The 18578-nt window shown below is 36.4% G+C and overlaps 1 protein-coding gene across 2 annotated transcripts; it reads left to right on the forward strand.

The window, feature by feature from the left end:
* The first annotated feature begins 12047 nt into the window (after window positions 1-12047).
* Window positions 12048-18323, forward strand: LOC141513792 (keratin, type I cytoskeletal 10-like). Of its 2 annotated transcripts, none has more exons than XM_074223962.1 (8): window positions 12048-12699; window positions 13790-13872; window positions 14480-14636; window positions 14735-14896; window positions 14998-15123; window positions 15515-15729; window positions 16452-16726; window positions 17968-18323. In XM_074223962.1, the coding sequence occupies exons 1-8, from the start codon at window positions 12097-12099 to the stop codon at window positions 18072-18074; spliced, it is 1728 nt and encodes a 575-aa protein (XP_074080063.1). In that variant the 5' UTR covers window positions 12048-12096; the 3' UTR covers window positions 18075-18323. The 2 variants fall into 2 exon arrangements, with proteins under 2 accessions (XP_074080063.1, XP_074080062.1); XM_074223961.1 differs by having other exon boundaries at window positions 12049-12699; window positions 16452-16706; window positions 17968-18060.
* The last annotated feature ends 255 nt before the right edge of the window (window positions 18324-18578 follow it).

Consider the following 18578-nt stretch of genomic DNA (forward strand, 5'->3'; position numbering starts at 1 on the left):
TGTACACATTAACAGCATTATTGTGTGTTGATCAACCATGATAGACTTAGCTCTCCTCAGCAGTATAAAAATCAAAGACAATTCTAATGGACTTGTAATGAAAAATACCATCCACATTCAGAGAAAGAACTATGGCATCTAAATGCAGCCCAAAGAATGCTATTTTCAATCCTAAAAATTTGTTTTATGCTTTATATTTTTCCCTCTCATGATTTTTCCCTTTTGTTCTAATTCTTCTTTCACAACATGACAAATATGGAAATATGTTTAACATATAAAACCTATATCAGATTACTTTTGTTGAGAGGAAGGGGAAAGATAAGGAAGACAGAGAAGAAAATATGAAACTCAAAATTTTACAAAAAATGAATGTTGAAAATTATCTTTGCATGTAATTGGAAAAGTAAATGAATTTATTTAAGGGGGAAAAAGCAAAGTGGATAGAAAGTCACCTTCAGAGCCAGGAAGACCTAAATCCAAGTCCCATCTTGGACTGTATATCCCTGTACATCCAATTCTGTTGACCAACCTTGTGTAAGGTCTCATATTGATCCCTTTTTTTTTTCCATTCCCCCTATCTCCATAGTGGTTAATACCACTGTCACTCTCCACACAGTTTAATTGCTTCCTAAACTGTGTCACATTTCTAGTCTCTTCTCTTTTGCAATCCAATCTATATCCCCTCATGCAATCTACATCCCCTCATTCTTGTGAGAATGTCTGTCCTCTATTTGAAAACTTTACATACAGGATAAAGTAAAAATGATTTAATCTTGCATTGTAAGCCATCCTCAACCTACATGTAAGATGTTTCTTATTACTTCCATTCATGAACCCCTCCTGGTCAAGTCAAATTAATTAACTGGTCTTTTTTCTCCTATACCTTATTTGCTTCCAAATCCTTTTAAAAATATTTTCTCTTCAATGAGATAAAATCAGTTTTAGGCCCAAGAAAACTCAGAATGTCAACAGGAAAAACATCTGTAACACTCATACAAGAGTCTAGTGAAGGCTGTGCTAACACAGTAAACAAGCAGTAGAGTTTCAAGGTGACCGATTGAATAGCAGCTCCTGGAACTCTCAGTCCTCAAACAGTAAGGAGGTTGGACAGCTGATCAGAAGGAGATTACAGGGGTCCTTTTGCTGCTCCATTGCCCATACATGAATCCAGTCATAGTTCAAGTCCCTGGGGAAGAAATGCAAGCTGTAGCACACTATATTTATGGTCACATGAAAGTAGAGTACTATGGTTATAGTTTTTGAGTGGATAAAGTACTTTTGGATGTCCACAGACTAGAGCAGAGGTCAGGGGAATAGTAAAAACACTTCCCTTTAGATCATTCTACCTTGAAGGAATTAAAAACTTACAAATTCCCTGAATTTACTCTGAAAAAAGTTCAGGACAGTGACTCCTTTACATCAGCAACAGAGTCCAACTTCAACATAGAAAGTTAAAAGTCAAGAAATAGGCTGGAAAAAATGAATAACGATGAAGAAATAACCAGACCATAAAAAGACATACTATGGTGACAGGAAAGATCAAAACATGGACTCAGAAGAAAATAATAAAGTCAAAACCACTAAAGTAAAAACTGCAGTTAAAAGAGCCTCAAAATAAAAATATGAAATTGATCTCAGGCCCTAAAAGAATTTTAAAAAACAAATAGGAAGGTAGAGAACAAACTGGGGAAAGAAATGAGAGTGATGTAAGAAAATTATGAAAAAAAGTATCAACAGCTTAGAAAGGAGGCAAAAAAATACTAAAGAAATTAGCACCTTGAAAAACAGAATAGGGCAAATGTTAAAAAAGACACAAAAATCTGCAAAAGAGAAAAATCTATAAAAATCAGAAGGGTCAATAAAAAAAGGCATAAAAATTAGCTGAAGAAAACAATTCCTTAAAATAGTAGAATTGATCAAATGGAAAGAAGAGGCACAAAAACTCAGTGAAGAAAATAATTCCTTAAAAATTAGAATTGGGCAAGTGGAAGTTAATGACTCCAAAAGACAGGAATATTATGAACAATTCTAGAGCTACCAGGTCAAAGAGGAAAATATTGCAAGAAACCAGGAAAAAACACATTCAAATACTGGGGAACCACAGTGAGAGAGAACCTGAAATATGATATTCCCAAGGGCAAAGGAGTTAGGATTACAACCAAGAATCACCTACTCATCGAAACTGAGTATAATCCTTTGGTGGGGGGGGATGATGGATATTCAACAAAATAGAGGACTGTCAAGCATTCTTGATGCAAAGACCAGAGTTTAATAGAAAATTTGGGGTGTTTCCTGAGCTTTTGGGACACTCCCACAAGGATCTCAGTGTGTGAGGCTCTGTCCTCCCTCCTGGTCTGTGAATGACCATAAGCGCCCCCCCCCCCTCTTCCAGGCTTAGGCTGGTAAAATGAGCAAGCAGAGAAACAAGAGGAGCACTATTGAGAAATATTTTGCCTGTGAGCCCAAGAAGGATCAAAACATTCAGTCAGAAGATGAGGAAGCACAAGTTCCTGCATCTAAAGACTCCAAGAAAAAAAGAAATTGGGCTCAGGCTAGGACAGAGCTCAAAAAAGACTTTGAAAATCAAATGAAGGAGATAGAAGAAAAACTTGGAAAAGAAATGAGAGAGATGCAGGAAAAACATGAAAATGAAGTCAGCAGCTTAGTCAAGGAAATCCAAAAAAAATGCTGAAGAAAATAGCATGCTAAAAACCAGCTTAGGTCAAATGGATAAAACAGTTCAAAAAGTTACTGAGAGGGGCGGGTAGATGGCATAGTGGATAAAGCACCAGCCTTGGAGTCAGGAGTACTTGGGTTCAAATCTGGTCTCAGATACTTAATATTTACATAGCTGTGTGGCCTTGGGCAAGCCACTTATTTGCCTTGCAAAAAAAAAACCTAAAAAAAAAGTTATTGAGGAGAAGAATGCTTTAAAAAGCAGAATTGGCCAGATGGAAAAAAGAGATAAGGAAGCTCTCTGAGGAAAACAAATCCTTCAGACAAAGAACAGAACTCAGGGAGATTGATGAATTTACAAGAAATCAGGACTCAATACTTCAAAACCAAAAGAATGAAAAATTAGAAGAAAATGTGAAAACATCTCATTGAAAAAACAACTGATATAGAAAACAGATTTAGGAAAGATAATCTAAAAATTATTGGAATACCTGAAATTCATGATCAGGAAAAGAGCCTTGACATCATTTTCAAAGAATTACTACAGGAAAATTACCCTGATATCCTAGAAGCAGAGGGCAAAATAGAAATGGAGAGAATCCACTGATCTCCTAAAGAAAGAGATACCCAAAAAACCAACCCCCAGAAATATTATAGCCAAGTTCCAGAACTCCCAAGTCAAAGAGAAAATATTACAAGCAGCCAGAAGGACACAATTCAAATATGGTGGAGCTGCAATCAGGATCTCACAGGACTTAGCAGCAACTACATTAAAAGCTCGTAGGGCTTGGAATATAATATACCAGAAGGCAAAAGAGCTTAGAATGCAACCAAGAATCAACTACCCAGCAAAACTGAATGTCCTCTTCCAGGAAAAATGATGGATTTTCAATGAACCAGGGGAATTTCAAATGTTCCTGTTGGAATGGCCAGAGCTGAACAGAAGGTTTGATCTTCAAATACAGGACTCAGGTGAAGCATAGAGAGTGGAGGAGAAGGGGAAAATATGAGGGACTTAATGATGATGAACTGCATGTGTTCCTATATAGAAAAATGACACTGATAATACTCATATGAACCTTCTCAATTAACAGAGCAGGTAGAAGGAGCTTTTATAGATGAAGCACAGGAGAAAGCTGAATTTGAAGATATATTGTGGTGTAAAAATGGAATGAATAGATAAAAGGGAAATGTAATGGGAGAAAGAAAAAGGAGAGGAGGTATAGGCTAAGATATTTCATATAATAAGGTTTTTCTTTATTACAATGAGATATTGCAATGATATGGAAGGGGGGAAGGCAAGGGGGAATGAAGGAATCTTTGCTCTCATCAGAGATGGCTAGGAGAAGAAACAACATAAATACTCAATGGGGTATAGACATGTGGAGTAAGAAGGAGAGAAGGGGGACAAGGGGAAGGGGTGGGGATGTGAATGATGGAGGAGAAGATGGACCATGGTGGGAGAGTGGTCAGATATAACACATTTTATTTTCTACTTCTTGCAAGGGGCTGGGATTTGATGGCCTGTCCAGGACCATAGGTCCAGGTAGATGCTGGGCCTAAGGGGTGGCATGGGGGCTCGGGGCCTCTTGGCCCCAGGGCCAGGGATCTGTCTGCTGCGCCACTCAGCTACCCTACAGCAGAGTAAGAGTGAAAGGAGAGAGAAAATATAATACATGGCAGTGGAGAAATACCAAAGGAGAGAGTTGTGATCAACAATGGCAATGGTGGAAAAATATGGAAGTAACTTTTGTGATGAACTTATCCTAAAGAATGTGATATACCCATGACAGAGTTGGTAGTGTTGGAAGACAGACTGAAGCATATTTTTTAATGTTATTATTATTTTGGGGGGGTGCAGGGCAAATGGGGCTCGGTGGCCTGCCTGGGGCTGCATAGCAGGGTGACCATTGGTGTCTGAGGCCAGATTTGGACCCGGGTGCTCCGGGCTCAAGGGCCAGTGCTCTGTCTGCCACCCAACCACCCCTACTATTATTACTACTTTATTTTATTTTGGGTCTTTTTCCCCCCTTTTTTTGGTTTTTTGCAAGGCAGTGGGCTTGGGGTGGCTTGCATGTCACACAGCTGGGTGATTGTTGGGTGTACAGGGCTGGATATGGACTTTGGTGCTCCTGGCTCCAGGGCTGGTACTCCGTCCACTGCGCCACCTGGCCACACCTACAATTATTACTATTATTTTTTTAATTTTAATTTTAATTTATTTTCTCTCCCCTTTACTTTATCACTGAAGCAAGTCTATATTTTTTGGGGAGAGGGGGTATTTTGTTTACTCTTAAACAAGAATATTTTATTAATGCATAAAAACATTATTTGTACAAAATGAGAATAAATAAATATTAAAAAAATTAAAAATTTAAAAATTTTAAAAAAATAGAAAATTTGAATTTCAAATACAAGACTCAAGAGAAGTATAAAAAAAGAAAACAGAAAAGAGACATCATAAGGGATTCTATGAGGTTTAACTGCTTACATTTCTACATGGGAAGATGAAGCTTGTAATTCTTAAAAGCTTTCTTATTATTAGGGCAATTAGAAGGAGTACACATAAACAGACATCATGTAAGATGAATATGATGGGATAATATCTAAAAATGAGATTAATGGGTGAGAAAGAAAAGGGAGAGGTATAACAGGGTAAATTATTTTTCATTAAAAAAAGCTTTTCACAAAAACTTTTTACAGAAGAGGGGGAAGATGGGGGGAACTGGTGGATAGCACTTAAGTCTTTCATCAGAATTGATTCAAAGAGGGAATAACATACACATTCAGTTGGGAATGTAGAAATCTATTTAACCCTATAGTAGATGGAAAAAGGGATAAGAGAAGGGGGTTGCTGATAGAAGGAAAAACAGATTGAGGGAGGAGGTGACAGAAGCAAAACATTTTTAAGGATGGACAGGGTGGAAGGAAAAGGATAAAAAGGAGGAAACAGAATGGAAGGAAATATACAATAATCAAAACTGTAAAAGAATATGTAGCAAACATCTCTAATAAAGGACTCATTACATATATATGTATAATATAAATATAGAAAGAGAGAGGGAGAAATATTTATAAAAGTTATAAATTTATAAAATGTATTTTAAAAATTATAAAAATTTAAATTTATAAAAAATAAAAGCCACTATCTTCCAATTCATAAATAGTAAAAAAGATAAATAGGTAATCTTCACATGAAGTATTCAAAACTATTTACAATCATATGGGAGAAATGCTTTAAATTACTATTGATTAGATAAATACAAATCAAAATAACTATGAACTATCACTATAGATGTATCAAGTTGGCTACTATGACATAAAAAGAAAATTATTAAAGTTGGAGGGTTGTAGGAAAACTGAAAAACTAATGCACAGCGAGTGGATTAGGGAACTGATCCAACCATTCTGGAGAATAATTTGAAACATGCCCAAAGGGCTATAAAACTATACAAATGCTTTGGTCAAGCAATACCACTGGTCTGAATCCTAAAGAGATTTTTTTTAAAAAGAAAATGATTGATATGTATAAAAATATCTACAGCAGCTTTTCTTGAGATGAAGAATTGAAAATGGAAGGAATAGTTGAAGAAATTGTGGTATATGATTGTGATAGATATTATTTTCTTTTAAGAGAGAAGGATGTTCTTGGAAAAAACTGGAAAGACATAAAAACTGATACAGGGGGCAGCTAGGTGGTGCAGTGAATAGAGCACCGGCCTTGGAGTCAAGAGTACCTAGGTTCAAATCCGGTCTCAGACACTTAGTAATTACCTAGCCGTGTGGCCTTGGGCAAGCCACTTAACCCCATTGCCTTGAAAAATCTAAAAAAAAAAAACTGATAAAAAGTGAAACAAGCAAACCAGAAGAACATTATACATAGTAACAGCAATATTGCAAGATGATCAATAGTGAACTCACTAATCAACAGTGAAGAACAACTATTCTCAGCAATATAATAATCCAAGACAATTTCAAATGACATGATAAAAAAATTCTATTCATTCTCGAAGAGAGAACTAATACAGTCTTTGTTTTCTGGCAAGGCAATAGGGTTAAGTGACTTGTCCAAGGTCACACAGCTAAGTATTAAGAATATGTAGCTGGATTTGAATTCATCTTCCTCACTCTAGGGTTGGTGTGCCACCTAGATGCCACTGATGTAGTCTTTTTTTTTTAGGTTTTTGCAAGGCAAATGGGATTAAGTGGCTTGCCCAAGGTCACACGGCTAGGTACATTGATGTAGTCTTAATGCAGACTGAAACATACTTTTTTTTGAATTTTGTTTTTCTTGGGGTTTTGTTGTTTGGCTTTCCTTCTATAATATGATTAATAAAGAAGTGACTGCACATTTATAACCCATATCAAATTGCATGCCTTCTTACTAAGGGGGAAGAAGAAGAAGAGAGGGACAGAATTTGGAACTCAAAATTTTAAAAACTGAATATTAAAAATTGTTTTTATATGTAATTGTGGGAGAATAAAGTATTAAAAATATTTTTAAATTTTCTTTTACTAAGGATTTGATAATTATTTAATAAAATTAATAGTCAATTAAGTCAATTAGTCAACTAAGACTTCAATATACACAAAAAATGGGATTGCTATAGGCATATGAAATGGTGATATTTATGTCCAACTTTTAAAGTATTTTTCATAATTAACAAGATAGTAACAAAATTGCTCTGATTCTTTGTGTCCTTTCCTAAACTTCCAAGTCCTTCTTCATATCTTTTCTCCTGTATTTGGAATGACCCTCATCCTTCAACCCTTCATCTTTCAAAAGTACTATCCACACTTTAAGGAAGATCTGCATTAAATTCTGCCTTCTCCACAGAGCTTTCCTGTCAATTTCAATCCAAATGCTTCCTACCTCTTCTGAACTTCTTTCCAATCATTTCCTTAGTTAGACCTTCAGACATGCAGTATGTCTTATTTCCATAACTAGATGCAACCTATTTCTATTTAACAATGCTGGTTAATCATTTATTGTTAAAGTGCTGTGGATAAAAATAAAAAATAAAATAAACTTGACATAGGAGAGGATAAGACATGTATACAAATGATGTTAATACAAAACAGAATGTCATCAGTTCAGAGGAAACCAAAGTGTTCTCATATAATGTATAGCATAAAATAGATCCTGACAACCACTCTGTGAGGTTGTCATTTTACAGATTTTACATCTTTGTTACAGAAGAAGGATCTGAAGTAGCCAGGAATTAAGTGACTTTCTCATGGTCACACAGTTGGAAGGAAGATTTGATCTCTGGTCTTCTTAACTCCAGGTCCAGATTTCTATTCACTTAGCCTCATGTAAAACTCAAAGACCTTGGACTCTTTCGATCATTCATTAGGTCTTAAAACTTTTACACCTCTCTGAACCTGCCCACCCTACTCTGTTTGCCATTCTGGTTTTTTTTCAAACTTATCACAGGCTTTCTTTGGTCTTCCTTATCTTTCTCAAAGGATCACTTCCAGAGAATTCTTTGACTAGTGCACTCTTCTTCCACAGACATGTACTAACAAGCTTAGAAATCTGCAATATGTTGAGAAGTGATCTCCCATAGGAACAATAAACTTTATGTTAATGCTTGCAACCAGTCTTCCTTCCCTGCAGAAACTTTCTGTTTTTCCTCATGAAATGTTTTGAGTACCTGTGAATTTAACATGAAAAGCTAATTAGCAATTGGAGAGAGAGATGCCAAATATTCAAACTTGATTTTCAAGACCTTTCCAAGAACTTCCTGTTTAGGGATTTTTTTTTTGTTTGGAACAAAATTTCTTCAGAAAGAGAGAAATTTGGGACAGGTAAACTAATACCAGCATTCTCATTGAATATAGAGAGATTACTTTGTGAAAAGGCAGAACAGTCTAGAGGTAAATTAAGGAAAGATTCAAGATTAGAAACTCACCTCTAAACTACAAGAATAGCTTTCTGACCCCAGGAAATCATATAACTTCTTTGTCACAATTTACTCATCTATGAAATGAGGTTCACAGAAGAACACTGTACACCATAACAGCAACATGGTCCAACCTTAATGGACTTAATCATTTCATAAGTGCAGCAATAAGGAATAATTTGGGGGAATATGCAATGGAAAATACCATCTGTATCCAGAGAGAGAACTGTGGAGTTTGAACAAAAACCAAAGACTATTACCTTTAATTTAAGAAAATGTTATCTTATTATATAATATTGCTATCTCATACTTTATTTTTTTTCTTAAGGATATTGATTTCTCTCTCAGCACATTCAATTTAGATCCATGTATACCATGGAAATAATGTAAAGATTTACAGACTGCATTCTATTGGGGTGGGGGAAGGGAAGAGAGATTTTGGGGAAAATAGTAAAATTCAAAAATAAATAAATAAATTTAAGAAAAAAGAGAATAAAAACAGGTTCATACCTCCCTCACAGAAGTCATAGCAAGGTTCCAATGAAATAATATTTGTAGAAGACTTCCCAAACTCTTAAATATTGTATCACTGTCAACCATTGTGATTATATGTGTACAGACTGGTGTGGGAGAAAGAGCACAGGACTGGGAGTCAGAAGACTGCTTCTAATCCAAGATATACCATTTATGAACTATATGATCTGAGACTGTTAGATTGCACAGTAGATAGAGTCTGTAGTCATAAAAGATCTGAGTTCAAATCCTGACTCAGACACTTACATTTATGCTCTCTTTTTGTCTCAATTTCCTCATCCACAAAATATAAATAATGATAGCATCTACTCAAAGGAATATTGTGAGGATCATGTGAGACAGTATTTGTCTAGCGTTGAGCAAGCCTGAAAGTGCTATATGGATGCTCTCTTTTATTGTTATTATTTCAGATATGAAGTGAATCCTGGCAAAAGGCAAAGTAGAGAGGAAATTGGTCTTGAAAACAGGACCAGCTGGGTGGGTGGGGGGGTTCAAATCCCATCTCTGACATCCACCTGTCCTTTGAGACAGGGGTAGATCATGTATAAGCTCAATATTCTAGGTTGCTCTCTAAGACTGTCATTGCAGATCTGCTTGGGTAGAGGAGTTTCCTCATGCAAGAGTTCTGCACTCAGGGAAATCACAGATCTGTACCCTATAGCTATATCTCAAGTTTATGCCTTCAATTCTGGCATCATCATCATCATCATGATCCTCATCGTCGTCATTGTCGTCATTGTTATCATAGTAGTAGTAGTAGTAGTAATAGTAGTAGTAGTAGTAGTAGTAATCTCAATCATTCATTATATACCACTTTAATCATGCAAAAATTGTCTACATCATGCCTACATTGTTTTGTCTGAAGCTCACAATAACACTAGGAGGGAATAGCTTTAGACATCATTGCCCCTGTTTTAGACATAATGGCAATGACTTTCAGAAAAGGGAAAAGACTTGCTCAAGTCACATATGTGATAGGTAGCTAAGAAAATGAGAATATTGAAAAAAATTGAACTCAAGAAACTACTGCTAAATATATTGGGTCAAGGATAATTTCTTTTTCATGGATAGTATCAACTGAATTAATGTATTTAATGGATTTTTATCACTTATCATTATCTAAGGAAAGATTCAGGATTAGACCCTTACCTCTAAAATACAAGAATAGTTTTCTGACCATAGGAAAATCACATAACTTCTTTGTCATGAGTTACTTATCTGTGAAATTAGATAAATAAGTGATTAATAAATGCTAGTGATGATGAGGAGGAGGAGGAGGATGCACACATATTAATTCATTACAACCAAAAAATCCCACAAAGTTAAATTCTCACCTTTCATTCAATCTTCCTGGGTCTCCTTCTACATATCCAGTTTTCTAATGCCTTATTAACCTTCACATACTCTGCTAGGCAGTGACACTGTCCCCCTGATTATTCCACCAAGACTAAATAATTTCCTGACTCTTGGAATTTTGGCTGGATCTTGGAATTCTCTCCTTTCTTTTCTCCATCTTTGGGTGTCTTTGACTTCACTCCATCCAGGCTAATGCCTGGAGCTTCTTGATAGTTCCAGGGGCTATCTGTTATTTGTCTTGTTTTTATATCCACACCACTAAGCACAGTACCTAGAACATGGTAAGTTGTTTAATAAATGCTAGTTGACTTCAATCCTCAAATAATCTCATTTGTGAAATCTTTCTTCTTACCTTAAATGGCCAGTAGTTTTACCCTTCTCAAATTACCTTAGATCTGCTTTACTACATATATATTTCTTTTATTTTACTACATTTGCTTTATTAAATTTTACTAAGGATATGTATTTTATATAAGTACATATTCATACATATATAATGTGTATGTGTATATAAAACACTCATATTCCTTGTTATATTTTTCCCAAAACCAAATGTGCTTCCTTTTTTTGTCTTAGTATTCCTAATTCCTGACATTATGCCTTATGCCTGGATTATGTATGATAAATGATCACTGAATGGAATAGGAAAGTGAACAAAGTATTATACAATCTCACTATCTCAGGACCTCAGAACTAGAAGGGAAGGAAAAGACTTGAGAAGGCCTATCAACCAACCCTGGGTCTTTGAATTCTTACTCTATACTCCATGGTTTTGCTACTATGAGATTGATAAAATCAAATACCTCAATGATGACAGATGAGATAAAAAGCCAAAAATAAAAATTTGGTATGACTTCAAGTGCTCAGTAGATTAAAAGACCCTCAAAAGGACATAAATCTTTTTCAATTTAAGGTTCCTCTCCTAAACAAATTAATCACCATGTTTAGGCAAATGGTCCATAACTTCTCACTCTCTACAGGAAAAATATTTCAAGAGAGATAAACAGCAGCATTTTCTAAATTGGGTAATTGTGGCTCTTATGAATTCTGTGTACCTAATAACTTCGAAAGACCGTGAGTTATTCATTTAAAGGACTTATTAATCCCTTCAACTTCTTTTAAGTGTTAGGATCATATGAAACAGTGTTTTGGATGCTCATTCACTTTATTCACTGTTCTAATAAATTATAATTTTAAAATATATTTTAGGCTATCAGTTGGAGTACATTTTTGTGAAAAAGAAAATTGCATGTTTATCTGAATGTATGAAATTGACAAGCTTAGCACCAGATACATCATTTACATTCCCTTTTTTGTCTGAGAAATTTTTTTAAACGATTGCTCAATGTTCTGCAAAAGATGAAAAAGAAAAATGAAAGGGAGTCTCTATTGAGCTCCACCCATTTTCCATTTCAATATAATAAATGTAATATTTATTTTAAGAACAAAATGGACACCAGGATGTACCAGATTGGCTATTAGTAATGATAATGCTAATTTGGCAAAATAAGCCAACCCAGTGAGAAGACAGCAGATGGGACACACCCTTCCAGTCAGTATAAAAAGGTTTAACACAGTCTCTGGATAGAAAGCATTGCTTGAACTGAACCTCTACTGCATCACTATGTCTGTAAGATATAGTTCAAGCAAGAATTACTCTTCCTCCCGCAGTGGAGGAGGAGGAGGAGGAGGAGGAGGTTCATCGATCAGAATATCAAGCAGTAGAGGCTCTAGCTATGGGGTTGGCTCTCTTAGTGGTGGGGGAGGTAGCTATAGCAGCTGCTCAAGAGTAGGCAGTGGATCAGTAAGGGGCTTTGGAGGAGGTTTTGGTGGAGGCAGCTATGTTGGGAGTAGCTTTGGTGGGGGTGGTTTTGGTGGAGGAAGCTGTGGTGGAGGAAACTTTGGTGGGGGAAGCTATGGTGGAGGAAGCTTTGGTGGAGGAAGTTTTGGTGGGGGAGGCTTTGGTGGAGGCAGCTTTGGTGGAGGCTTTGGTGGAGGCTTTGGTGGAGGTGATGGAGGCCTCCTAACAGGCAATGAGAAAGTCACCATGCAGAACCTGAATGACCGCCTGGCCTCCTACTTGGATAAAGTACGATCTCTAGAAGAGTCTAACTATGAGCTAGAGCAAAAAATCAAGGAATGGTATGAGAAAAATGGCAACTCAAATCAACGAGAACCCCGTGACTATTCTCATTACTATGAACAAATCAACAAACTAAAGGAACAGGTAAGAAATATCATTTATATTGCTTCAGAACCAGTCATATGCGTATTTATTAGTCCTATATTTTTAGATAGCAATATCCCTCAGAGTCAGGAGATATTGACTCAAGCTTCCTTTGATGTCTAGGAGGTACATGACCCTAAAAACATCACTTTACCTCTTCTGGTGCCCCAAGGCTACTCTCCAATACTCTAAAGATTAAGAGGAAGAGCTGCTGTGAATTATAAGAGGAAGTTTCTCACTGGAAACTACTTAAAGCTAAATCTCAGATTCAGCTTCACTCTCTTCCCTCCTAAGCCCCCCCCCCCCCCATATAATTGAAGTGGATAAATCTTAAGTTAAGGGAAATGTGGGTGCTAACTGTTATTGTCTATTTTATTCTTAGTCTTGGAAACAATTCAGTATGATCTCAAGTTAGAAGAGTTGAGGGAAAGTGATCTTTACCCAACATGCAATGGAAAACCATTACTGGTTAACAAAGATGCCTGCTGGAAGGTATTGGGTTTTCATTGAACTCCTAAATAAAAAAGGCACAGTGAAAGAAATGAAAGGGAGAAACTACAAATGGACAAATTAAAGAACCATTTCATTGGAGGGGAGAACCTCTGTTAAATCCTTCAGAGTGAATTTTCCAAACTCAAAGAAACTTCTTCCCACCTACATCTTCTCTGAGTATAAATTCTCCCAATTAGAAGTCAGAGAGATACAATTCATATCTTTAAAGACTATCTAAAATTCAGATCTGATGATCAATTTTAAATGCAATTACTCTGGAATATCTCTAGGAAGTAACAAATCAGTAAGTCAAAAGTTTCCTAAAGTCAGTGGAATAACATATTGTATTAAGATCACAGATTTCACTAACTCAGTTAAAAAATATGTAGTCAAAAAGGCATGACTTCAAATTCCTGGAAGAGTCAAACATAAGGATAGGGGTGAGTGCATAGTATCTCATGCATTCTTAAATGACTTAAAAGTGTCCCCATAAAACTCTGTGAGATGGTAATGATTAAATTCAGTTCTTAAAAAGCATGGTCTTTTTTTAAAATATCCATCTACATGATCATTTTATAAATTATTTTTCCTCAAACAGATCATGAATCTAACTACTGACAATGCTAATATACTGCTGCAAATTGACAATGCCAGGCTGGCTGCTGATGACTTCAGAATGAAGTAAGCAAACTGAATAAGGACATGTGCTCCTGATATTCTCAGGCATGATTTTGGTGTGGGCCATTGCTTAACAAAAACAAAATGAGTTTCCAATCTTCCCCAAATGGTAAAATGGTAAAAGAAATCATTCACAATGAATATTTTCCAGATCATTAGAGAAATTTTCAGTGATAATAGTATCATTTAATATATTTGATATCAGAAGTGCTTTACAACAAGCTTTTAAATCCTTTTAGATTTTGCTGCTTTTACTAAACTATTACCATTATTTGTACATGAATGTGTTGAAATAAAATGACATCAATTAGTTACCAGACTATGAAATGAATTCTATATTAGTAATAGCTACAATTCTATTAGGAATAAAACTGAACTTGTTCAGAACAGCACAATTTCACCAGTACCCACCAAAATACTCTGTGTTTATTAATTATCAATTACTTATTAATAGATGCTTAATTAGTGTGTATTGTACAGACTGACCTTCTATAATAAGGTATTTTACTATAGTGCATTGTATTATTAATTTACATTTCTTCAAGCTCTCTTTCTTACACTCTCCCCAGATGATTGAGTTATATTGACATTTACGCTATGCCTCTTTCAGGTATGAAAATGAAGTCATCCTGCGTCAAAGTGTGGAGGCTGACATTAATGGCCTGCGCAGAGTCCTGGATGATCTGACCTTGGGCAAGAGTGACCTAGAGATGCAACTAGAAAGCCTGAATGAGGAGCTGGCCTTCCTGAGAAAGAACCATGAGGAGGTGAGACAAAATTCTGTCACATCCCACCATGCTATATCTATCCCCTAGCTTCTTCCAATGGTCATGAAAACATATTATGGGCGCTCCTTCCATGACAGGAAATGAAAGATCTTCAGAATGTGTCCACTGGTGATGTGAATGTGGAAATGAATGCTGCTCCAGGAGTGGATCTAACTGAATATCTGAACCGCATGAGAAGTGAATATGAATCAATGGCTGAACAAAACCGCAAAGATGCTGAAGCCTGGTTCAATGAAAAGGTAAAAATTATTTAAATTGAAAATACTCACCATAGAGATGATGAAGGTGGTTATCATCTTGTAACAATGATTTTCTCTCTCCTTTGTTTTTATGATCCTAGAGCAAGGAGTTGACCACAGAGATCGATAGCAATGCTGAACAAATGTCCAGCCACAAATCTGAGATCACCGAATTGAAACGCAATGTTCAAGCTTTGGAGATTGAACTGCAGTCACAACTGGCCCTGGTAAGTTCACAATTTAAGCTCTATATTTGAGAAATGGAGTAATGCATTTCTCATATAAATGTCATTTCCTCTAAAGTCCCATTCATTTTTAAGCTTTCCAATACAACTTTGTGATCTTAAGGATGCAATTAGGGAATATCATCATTAGGGCATCCTAGGAGAAAGGAGCAAAGTAGGTAATATCAAAATTTTGAAATACAATCAAGACCCCACATCAGGGTCAAAAGAGTCTGAAATTACTGAAAAGCTAAAACTAGGTCAGGTCACATATTTTTTCATTGAAATTATATGTGTTCAATCCTCTATGGTTTTTTCATTAGAAATAAGTTCAATGCATTCTGTTTAATCAATGATGTTGTCAGTTTACACCATGCTCCTCTCTCCTCCTCAGAAACAATCCCTGGAGGCATCCTTGGCAGAGACAGAAGGTCGTTACTGTGTACAGCTGTCACAAATCCAGGGTCAGATCACTGCTTTGGAAGAGCAGTTGCAGCAGATCAGGGCTGAAACAGAATGCCAGAATTCAGAATATCAGGTGCTCCTCGACATCAAGATCCGCCTGGAGAATGAAATTCAGACCTACCGCAGCCTGCTAGAGGAAGGAGGGTGAGTAAAAGAAATGCCACTAATTAGAAATTCTCTTGTCTGCCAAGTTCTACTTAGGGGAACTTCTCTCAATATTTAGAAGCAAAGAGTTGTTAGAGGAGGAATACCTGACTGTCTGAAATGTTGGGTTTATCCTGGATGATGCTGGCCAAGGAATTATCATCATGGCCAGGAAGACAATATTTCCAAGTGTCATTAAACTTCTGCTTCTCATCTCTCTCTTTCCATCTCTCTCCCTTCCCATCTCCCCACATTCTCTCTCTCTCTCCCCACTCCTCCCTCCCAATTCTCCGCTCCTTTCTGCTTCTCTCTCTCTCTCATCTAAGCTAAAAGTGCATTGATTCATGGGTTCATTTCCAATATTGAGTCACATGAGGTCTTTCACCTCTTCTGTTTTTCCCAAGTAGGATGTTTTTTTTCTCCTTAGGTAAGCTGTGACCCTCTACTCCCAAGAGCTCAACATATAGGTGCTATATTTACAGATGACACCTAATCAGCTTTAACCCTATTGAAGTTAGAATGCCCAAACTTGAGTGATGCACCAGTTTCAGTCAGCCCCAGTAATAGGGACTATGGGCATGCACCATCACACTTGGCCATCTATCTCTTTTGAAACTAATTTGGTTTTTCTAAGGCTCTAATAAGATCTAGGAAGAAATGCACACATTTTCTAATATTTACATATAACATCATTAACATGTGTCTCCATTTTTATTATCTAGTAGCTCATCTGGAGGTGGTGGTCGTGGAGGTGGATACGGAGGAGGCTCTGGTGGCGGATATGGAGGATCCTCCGGTGGCGGATATGGAGGAGGCTCTGGTGGTGGAGGTGGTAGCTCCAGTGGTGGTTATGGAGGAAGCTCCGGAGGTAGTGGAGGATTCAAAAGTTCTGGCTCCAGAGGAGGTTCAAGTGGAGGACAAGGAGGAAGCACTGGATCTGGTGGAGAATCTCCATCTAAAGGCGGCCCTGGAACAAGGTCAGCAGAAACTAACTGGGGTAATCAGAATCCATTATAATTTCTTGTTGGCTTTAATTGAATTTATTTTTTGGCAAATGCAATGGGGTTAATTGACTTGCCCAAGGTCACAAAACTAGGTAATTATTAAGTAGCTGAGGTCAAATTTGAACTCAGGTCCTCCTGACTCCAGGGCCAGTGCTCTATCTAAAATGCCACCTAGCTACCCCTGCCATATAGCTACCCTGTGTTGGCTTTAGTTTTGAAGGATTGGTTTTCCCCTTTCATTCTTAATACATATGGAAGCATAGAAACATTAAAGATAATTTCCATTTCAGAACAAAATAGCTTTTATAACACTTTTGAAGCTAAAATATTGATGTTAAATATAATTTTATATTTTTATGAGCAAACCCTCACTAAAAGTAACTTAAATTGAAGTGGCATCTCCCTAGAATGTTAGCAATGAGCGACAAAGAGAGAGAGACAGAGAAAGAGACAGAGAAAGAGACAGTCAGAGATAGAGGCAGACAGATACAGAGACAGAGAAAAAGAATTGTCAGACATTTGTTTCCCCCCAAAAGTGAGGTTTTTCTTAGGAAAATAGATTCTGAAGATAAACAAAAACCTGAAAATATGATAGAAAGCATTAAAGTCCTCTGATACCTCATTGTGACATAGATGTTATTTTGAATTCTGAAAGAAGACAGTTTTCCAGTGCAAAGTCTGAAAGGTCTCAGAGGCAAGATATTTAATATAAATCAAGTTACCAATTATGGCAATGGCCTGTTGTTTGAGAACCATCTGTTACTGTTTTAGGATTGTTGAGGACTGTTTTAGTCTGAACAACTCTAAATGACCATCTAGTGAATGCTCAAGGGTTGTGATTTATGTAGATGAAGAAAAGACTCACATTAACATAATCACAGATTCTTAAATATTTACAGGGTAGAGAACAATTCAAAACTGAAATTCTAAATAAAATTCAAGAAAGACCATTGTTGTTGAACTCTTTTTTTCATGTTTTCCTTTAGTTTAGAAATGTAGGTGGCGTATCTACACTAAAGTATTTTGGTTGGTAAATATGCCTTTCAAGGACCAAACTGCAGTTTCTCTGATTATATGAGGTTATTCAAGTTTATAATTTCACTCACTGCTGCTTGCTATTTTTCTTTGCTGAAAAGCAGCTTTGGGAACCTATTAAACACTCCTCAACTTCATTAAAGAGAAGTACTCTTCATTGTTTAACAGGACTATCAATATTGATCTTTTTCTCCTACAGATTCTAATAGAAGCCATGTGATCAAGACTATCATTGAGGAAGTAACCCCTGATGGTAGAGTCCTTTCATCCAGAGTGGAATCAGAGACCAAGAAGCACTACTATTAATCAGTATGGACAAGAAGGAGTCTCTTTCCCTAGACCACAACAAAAGAAAATTTCCATCATTCCTAATGGTCATAGACATCTTCTCTCTCTTTAAATGTAAGGTGTCTAAAAGGTTTCTCATGGTTTCTTTTCTATTTCTTTTCACTTTACCAGAGAGTATTCTTCAATGAAGACAACTCATAAAGAAACTTTCTGTTCCTGTTTACTTGGATATTTCAATAAACTTTCTTACTGATGCAAACAATATAATTGTATTTGTATCATATTTCTCTTTTGAAGGAAACATTAATAACAGGAGAGTTTATAGGTTTATAAGAGTCCAAGTAAGACCTTAAAGAAACCATCCAGTCCAATCCATTCATTTTGCAAGTTCAGAGAAAGGAAGTGACTTCCTCAAAAGTAACATAAATAGTAAGTCCCTAGATTGGGATCCTAGGGCATCTGATTCTAAAACTCAGGGCTTTGCAAAAACAGCAGCAAATTGATAGTGAATCTCTATGTTTG

This window comes from Macrotis lagotis, chromosome 2 (genome assembly GCF_037893015.1).
Source record: "Macrotis lagotis isolate mMagLag1 chromosome 2, bilby.v1.9.chrom.fasta, whole genome shotgun sequence".
Lineage (NCBI taxonomy): Eukaryota > Metazoa > Chordata > Mammalia > Peramelemorphia > Peramelidae > Macrotis > Macrotis lagotis.